Raw genomic sequence first — 8,304 nt, 5'->3', positions numbered from 1 at the left:
ATTCAAATGTCACTATTTACTTTGATTTGATTACATGAATATATCACATGATCACATGTACTCAGATAAAGGAACTCAAATAATATTGCTGCAAAAACCCAAGCATGATAAAGGAACTCAAATAATTTACTGCAAAAACTCAAATAATCCAATTTAAAACAGGCAAAATACCTAAATAGACATTTCTCAAAAGAAGACATCTAAATGGCCCACAGACATATGAAAAAAAAAAACCTTCCATATCGATAATCACCAGGGAAATGTAAATCAAAATGACAACAGATATCATCTCACTCCAGTTAGATGGTTATAAGCAAAAGGACAAAAAAGTAAGAAATCCTGGCGAGAGTGTAGAGAAAGGGAATTCATACACATTGTTGAAAGTGGGTAGAGCCATTATGGAAAACAGTACACAGGTATCTAAAAAAAAACTAAAAATAGAACTACCATATGATCCAGCAATCCTACCACTGGGTATATATCAAAAAGAAAGGAAATCAGTATATTGAAGAAATACCTGAACTCCTGTGTTTACTGCAACACTATTTACAATAACCAAGACGTGAAATTAACCTAAATGTCCATCAGCAGATAAACAGATAAGGAAAGTGTGATGTGTATCCACAATGAAATATTACTTCACCATAAAAAGATGAAATTTTGTCGTTCATGGCAACATGGATGAGCTCGGAGGACCTTATGTTAAAGGAAGTAAGTCAGGTACAAAAAGATAAATACTGAACAGAAGCTAACAAAGCTGATCTCGTAGAGAAGTAAAGAGAATAGTGGCCCCTAGTGGTGGGGAGGTAGGGAGCACAGGAAGGGGCTGGTTAACAGATACAAATACAGCTAGGTGGGAGGAATACGTTTTAGTGTTCTATAGCACCATAGGTTGACTGTAATTAGTAATTTATTGCATATTTCAAATAGCTGCAAGAGTATATTTTGAGAATGCTCTCAACACAAAAAATGATAAATGTTTGAAGTGATGGATATGCGAATTACCCTATTTGATCATTATATAGTATATAAATGTATTGAAACAACACAGTGTAACCCATAAATATGTACAATTATGTCTCAATTAAATACAATAAAAACAAAAATTAAACAAATAACAAAAGGGGAGAAATAATACTCCCACTTCCCACAACTCTGCGAGGTGTAGAGCAACAGAGCTAAAGTGCTTGGGACAGTACCTGACTCATTTATGGTAAGTGCTCAGTGAATATTAGCTAGAATACAAATGATCTTCAATATCATTAAGTGAAAAATGCGAAGTACATATCACAAAATGAAGTTCGTGTCATTTAACAGTCTGTGTGTCTCCTCATATACGTAAGCATAAGCATAAAATGTTTCTATTTTCCTGGACGTAATTACAAGAAACTGTTGATTCTTATGGATGCTTCAGGAAGAGACGAGGGCAAAAGGGCATGTATTGCTTTTGTTCTTTAGACAAAAATCAAGAGATTATATCTGTACAAACAGATTCATCCTATTTTTTAAAGAATTTTTTCTTCTTTACATCACTTTGCATTTGAAAATAAGAACTTTTTTTCTTTTCAGACAGAGTCACACTCTGTTGCCCAGGCTAGAGTGCAGTGGCATCAGCCTAGTTCACAGCAACTCAAACTCTTGGGCTCAAGTGATCCTCCTGCCTTGGCCTTCTGGGCAGCTGGGACTATAGGTGCCTGTCACAACACCCAGCCATTTTTTCTGTTTTTAGTAGAGATGAGGTCTTGCTCTTACTCAGGCTGGTCTTGAACTACTGAGTTCAAGTGATCCTTTTGCCTTGGCCTCCCAGAGTGCTAGAATTACAGCCGTGAGCCACCACGCCCTATGAACTCTTAAGATTTGTACACATTATGTATTACTTTTAAAAGATTCTTAGACAAACTTGTTTGAAAGTAATTTCGTTTTCTTTTATTGTTGGGGATTCATTGATGATACCAGAAAAAAAATACGGAACGTTTCACGAATTTGCATGCCATCCTTGCACAGGGGCCATGCTAATCTTCTCTGTATCGTTCCAATTTTAGTATATATCCTGCCTAAGCGAGCACTGTTTAAAAGTAATTTCTAACCAAAGTGCAAGTGACAGAAGGAAATGAAGATAAATTAGACTTCATCAAAACTAAAAACTTTTGGGCTTCAAAGGATACCATCAAGAAAGTGAAAAGACAATTCACAGAGTAAGAGAAGATTTTTGTTGGAGTCTAATATCCAGAAAATATAAAGAACACTTACAACACAATAATTAAAAACCCAATTTTTTAAATGGGTGAAAGAACTGAATGGACCTTTCTCCTGGGAAGATACCCAAATGGCCAGTACACACACGAGAAGATACCCAGTATCAGGGGTCATCAGGGAAATGCAAATCAGAACCACATTGAGAGCCAGGTACGGTGGCCAGGTCTGAAAGCCTCGCACTCTGGGAGGCTGAGGTGGGTAGATTTCTTGAGCTCGGGAGTTTGAGACCAGCCTGAGCAAACCCCGTTTCTATTAAAAATAGAAAAAACTAGCCAGGCATCATGGTGGGCGCCTGTAGCTCCAGCTACTTAGGAGGCTGAGGCAAGAGGATCACTTGTGTCCAAGAGTTTGAGGTTACTATGAGCTGTGATGATGTCACCGCACTCTACCCAGTGTGACAGAGTGAGATTCTGTCTCAGAAAAAGAGAAAAAAAACCACATTGAGATACCACTTAATACCTGCTAAAATGGCTAGAATAACATACATACAAAATGTGGATGTAACATTAGAACGTAACATATAGAATAGAACATGCCATATAGAATAATGTAACAGGTAGTAACAAGTATGGGTGAGGCTGTGGAGAAACCAGAACCTCTCCTACACTGCTGGTGGGAATGTAATATGGTGGCCCTGGAAAACCGTCTGGCAGTGCCTCAAAACACTAAGCACAGAGTTCCCATCAGATCCAGTAATTCCACTCCAAGAAAACTGAAAACGTCTGTTCATGACAACGCTTACACAGGCATGCTCGTGGCAGCATCATGCATAACAGCTAAAAGTCTAAACAACCTGAACGCCCACCAGCAAATGACTGAGGAATGGATGAACAAAACCTGGTGTGGATCTGTATAATGGAATATTATTTGGCAATGAAAAGGAATGAAAACACGGATAAACCTTGAGAACATTGCGCTGAGTGAAAGAAGCCCAACACAAAAGGCCACGTAGTGTATAATTCCAGATAAAGAAAGTGTTAAGAGTCACAAAGACAGAAAGTAGATGGGTTTATTTTGCCCAGGACCGTAGGGAAGGGCAGCGAGGGCAGGATGGGGAGCAAGGGCCAATGAGCAGAGGGTTTCTTATTGGGGTGCTGACATGTACTAAAATAGACTGTGGGATGTCTGTACAACCCAATACCATAAGATATTAAATTACCCACTGTAAATGGGTGAAATGCATGATATATGAATTATACCTCAATGGAGGGGTTATTTATAAAAATAATAAATTTAAAAAGGTAGAAAGACTTTTTCAAATGGCTTCAGTGTGAGATGAGGGCTTGTTGGGATGGCCGCCTCAGAGGACTTGGTGCAAAAGCAGGACACGGGCTGGGCACACACCTGGGGCAGGTCACTCACCTTTGGTGCAGTATGTGACTTCTCCTGCATAGTGGAGGAGTCGGAACTCCATCCAGCCAATCCGCTTTCGGCCTTTTGGACCAGCCAGCTTACGGCTGCAAGACAGAAACGGACACGAGTTGAACCTCTCTGCTCCACTGCAACCAAATGGCGCCCAAAGTGAGGAAAGACCCTTCCCTCTCACAAACCCTGAGAAATAAAAACACCTAAGTGAGCCACATAAACGTACGCTTTTCTAGGTGATAACTAAGAATACTTTTGTTTGTATTTTATTTTATTAATACTTCACACATTTTTATGATGTTGAGAGACCAAAATACTCATGAAACATCATTTCTCAGATTCTGGAAATCCATGATTTTTTAAATAACTTTTTTTCTTAAATACATAATATATGGACAGCACATATACCGTAAACATACAGCTCAGTGAATTTGCAAAAACTAAGCACACCCATGTAACAAGCAGCCTGATCATTGCCAGTGAGAACCCCCACTTTGGGCCCTCGCCAGTTATAAAGACAGCTAACAGTGTAAGTGTAAGTTAGTTTTAGCAGTTACGGGTTTTATAGAAATGGAATTCCATAGTATGTACTCTTCTGTGACACATTTGTGTGATTTACCCACATGACTGCATGTAGTTATAGATGATTCATTTGCAAGGTGATATATTACTCCACTTGTGAATGTACCCCAACTTATTTCTCCATTGATTCATTTCCTTCTGTGATTTCATGTACTTGTCCTTTCAGTGCCCTACAGCGGGTCTGATGAAGCCACTTCTATTCACTGAGACCTTACTATGGTAAAGTAGTCATTTACAAAGCTGCGTGGTAGGTATATTAACATCCCCATCTTGTAGCAGGGGAAAACATAAATGAAAGAGCAATAAGTTGTTTCCCCAAGTCACACGTCTCGTAAGTAGCAAAGGTGAGATTCAAAACTCGGTTTCTGACTCCAGAGCACATGCTCCTAACTTCCCTCCTCCTTCTCTCAAAGATGATGATGAACATCCAGTTGATTTTTCTGGGATGCTGAGCTCTAAGTCTTGATCTGCACGGTGGTCACAGGAGCACATGCAAATCTAAAAAATCATCAGGTTGTACATTTCACATCTACACCCATCACTGTATTTTATACCTGAATTTTTAAAAAGATACTACTATTTCATGCATATGGACATTCCAAAATGTAATGATCACTGATAAAGAGACAAAATCTTTTCTTAAAATTCCACTTGAGTTTGATTTCTACTAACAAAGGTAGCACATCTAGGAGTTGCAAACATATATATATATATTTGAGACAGAAGCTTACTCTGTTGTCCAGGCTAGAGTGCTGTAGCATCAGCCTAGCTCACAGCAACATCAGATTCCTAGGGTCAAGTGATCCTCCTGCCTCAGCCTACCAAGCAGCTGGGACTACAGGTGTCCACCACAATACCTGGCAAATTTTTTTTTTTTGAGATAGTCTCCCTTTGTGGCCCTGCATAGAGTGCAGTGGTGTCATAGCTCACAGCAACCTCAAACTCTTGGGCTCAAGCTATTCTCTTGCCTCAGCCTCCCGAGTAGCTGGGACTACAGTGCCCATGACAATACCTGGCTATTTTTAGAGATGGGGTCTTGCTCAGGCTGGTCTTGAACCCATGAGCTCAGGCAATCCACCTGCCTCGGGCTCCCAGAGTGCTAGGATGATAGGCATGAGCCACTGCATCCGGCCTGAATTTTTTTCTATTTTTAGTAGAGATAGGGTCTTGTTCTTCCTTAGGCTGGTCTGGAACTCCTAAACTCAAGATATTTGCCCATCTCAGTCTCCCAGAGCACTCAGCCCATAGTGATATTCTTGTGTTCAAGAAGTAGTTGTTCTCTCGAGGAATACTTACTATTCACATACTAAAGAAAATGGATATACAATTATTTTCACCCATGCCAACAGTTTGTCAAATAAAGTACGTACGTTTCAAAGTGTGCGTGCTTGCCCACTTTCTCTTCCAATTTCTCCAGGAAACTCAAGTCAGTAGCAGGACCAGGACGAATGCATTCTTCATCCTTCAAAAGAAAAAAAGAGAAGCCTTAATCCACAGGACACAGAACCCTACCTTTTCTCATCTACGAGACAGGGATACTAATGTACCTACCACACAGCTCTGTGATTAACTATGCAAATTGCCTAGTGCAATTTCTGGCCATGGGAAAGACTCAATACATGGTGGTGGTTTTATCAGACCTGCTGTAGGATACGAAAAGGACAAATAAATGAAATTGCATAAGTGAATGAATGAAGAATAGAATCCATCAATTTCACATTTAAATGACTTCATCAACTGCTGCAGAAAGCACTGGACTAAAATACTGTGGCGTCACAGCTCACAGCAACCTCAAACTCTTGGGCTCAAGCAATTCTCTTGCCTCAGCCTCCCAAGTAGCTGGGACTTATGGGTGCCCGCCACAACACCCAGCTATTTTTTTTTAGAGACGGGGTCTCACTTTGGCTCAGGCTGGTCTCACACCTGTGGGCTCAGGCAATCCACCTGCCTCGGCCTCCCGGAGTTCTAGGATTACAGGCGTGAGCCACCACACCAGCCTATACTCTACTCTTAATAGTTTTGAAATATAACCTTGCAAATCCTGTAGCTTGTTAAAACACTAGTAAGAAAAAAATCCCTGGACGTTCTAAGGAAGGATTTATTAAGGTCACAAAATAAAACAACAAAACTCCCAAACACACACAAAAGTCCAAGTTAGGGTTGTTGAGACAACTCTTAAGAAGCAACATTTCTATTCTTTCTGACTCCATATAGAAAAATAGAAGCAAACATTTCTTCCTAAAATATTTAAAAATACTCGTCAAGCAATCCCTGCGAACACCGAATGCACAGACTCGCTTACAAACTGTAAGGTGATTCCTGCAGCGGGTTTCCCCAGGTGTCTACATGGGTATCCCCTGGCCTCCTCAGGTCTTTACTCAAATGTCACCCTCTCAGTGAGCTTCCCTCAATGGCCATCGTGCCTAAAATTGAACTCCACCCCTGCCGCCTGCAGCCCAGTCTTCCTTTCCTGTTTTTCTCCATGGCACAATCCATGTATTTTGTCCATCAAGGTGCTTGCTGTCTGTCTCTCCCTGCTAGAACCTAAAGGTCCCTCAGGGCAGTGGTTTTGGTCTGTTTTGTTTACTGCTGTGTCCCAAAGTAACAGGACACCATTTAGGCACAAAGTAAACATTTGATAAGTGTTTGTTGAATGAATGATGAATAAAGATCTGAATGCTTACCTTGCACAGTTCTTAAGGGCTCTGTATTATCTCTCTTCATTTTTCCTTAAAACTTCTGAGGTTAAGTGCTGTTATCATTATAACCATTTAAAGATGATGGAATTGGTGCTCAGAGAGGTTAAGATACTTGCCTTAAGTCACACAGCTAGTAAGCAACGGAACTGGGATTTGAATTCAGGTGGTGCCTATGTTCCTGGCAACTACAGTCACGACTCATTAGAATGCTGGGTTCATTAGTGGCAGGATGAGTGCCACTAACTAACCCTAACCCCTAGCTTTTGGTAAAGGAGGCCAATAATTCATATTAAAAGGCAGACAAGCAAGACAAGGAAATAATTTCTCATTTTGCCTTTTAGGATTTATTTCAAAAACTGATGTGTGAATTTGATCAATTGTGGATTTGAGGATACTGCCATTTGCATAAGTTGCAATAGTTTAAAACAAGGTCAGAAGCCCATCCCGGGGAACGAATGTCAACTCAGGATCCGCTGACACGCTTTGAAAAGGCCTCCTTTTATGATCCCTGGCTTCCTGCTCGGGTGCTAAGCATGAAAGTAGCCCTTGTCCAACTGCTACCAAATATCTGCCTAAGCTGAATCCCTAGTTCTATGTCCATGGAAGATACATGTTCATGCTTTCGTTTCAAAGGTCTTTCCTTGCCACCTCCTGATGGGTTATGAATTAGGCATAACAATCTAAAGGAGAAACTCAGCCTAAAGCTTCAAGTACAAGTTCAACAAAAAAGCTCAACTTGCACCTTTTAAAAATCTTGTGGATTCCATGCTCAACCCTCTGTAAGTCCAAGAAATGTTCTTCCACATGTTGTAAATGCCAGGCGAATGGGCTTTAATTCAATATTAATTTTCTCACCAGAATGGATATGATTCCCTTGTGCCTCTCTTCTACCAAATCACAGATGATCTTGTTGTTGAAATATTGAATTGGTTCCCACTAAAATGAAAAAGAGGAAAGAATTCTCCAAATAGTACTTAGAGGAGCATTAAATAAATTGGTTTTCTAAAATTTTCTTTCAAAATCCAGTTTTTAGATCCAACCTTAAAAAAATCCTACGTTCTGAACATTAAAATAATTTCCCAGGAAATCAGCAGAGAAGAACTGAAAAATATTTCTCAGCACTAATTAGGAAAATCTTCAATGAAGTAATCATTCTCGGGCAAATGTCTTTCGCCAGATGAAGAAAGCCAACGAAGAGAAAACCTTATTTACCTCTATTCCTTCCATCTCGTATTCTGTCTGTTCTGCTTTTAGAGTCCTCTCTATCAACAGTTGTTGAAGTTTCTCATTGCAGTAATTTATACAGAACTGTTCAAAACTAGAGATGCAAAAGATTTAAGTAACTAGAGTTATACAAATAGACACGTTAAAAATTTTCTTAATTTTTTTTTTTTTTTTTTTT

The 8,304-nt window shown here is 39.8% G+C and overlaps 1 protein-coding gene and 1 non-coding gene across 2 annotated transcripts in view; both read right to left on the bottom strand.

Annotated features, from left to right (window-relative positions):
* Positions 1 to 8,304, bottom strand: part of MYO1H (myosin IH) — a 50,824-nt gene that overhangs the window by 26,212 nt on the left and 16,308 nt on the right. Inside the window, exons 11-14 of the mRNA XM_012805233.2 lie at positions 8,115 to 8,220; positions 7,758 to 7,838; positions 5,574 to 5,665; positions 3,619 to 3,713 (exon numbers count right to left, since the gene is read on the bottom strand). Coding sequence (XP_012660687.1) covers positions 3,619 to 3,713; positions 5,574 to 5,665; positions 7,758 to 7,838; positions 8,115 to 8,220 — 374 coding nt within the window. The remainder of the gene's footprint in view (positions 1 to 3,618; positions 3,714 to 5,573; positions 5,666 to 7,757; positions 7,839 to 8,114; positions 8,221 to 8,304) is intronic.
* LOC111725364 lies at positions 1,960 to 2,066 on the bottom strand. The gene has a single exon (XR_002773443.1). It is a non-coding gene; the product is annotated as a U6 spliceosomal RNA (small nuclear RNA).

The sequence above is a fragment of the Otolemur garnettii genome, unplaced genomic scaffold, assembly GCF_000181295.1.
Source record: "Otolemur garnettii isolate 467f Iridium unplaced genomic scaffold, OtoGar3 scaffold00038, whole genome shotgun sequence".
Classification (NCBI taxonomy): Eukaryota; Metazoa; Chordata; class Mammalia; order Primates; family Galagidae; genus Otolemur; species Otolemur garnettii.
This window is presented reverse-complemented; position numbering and strand designations above follow the sequence as displayed.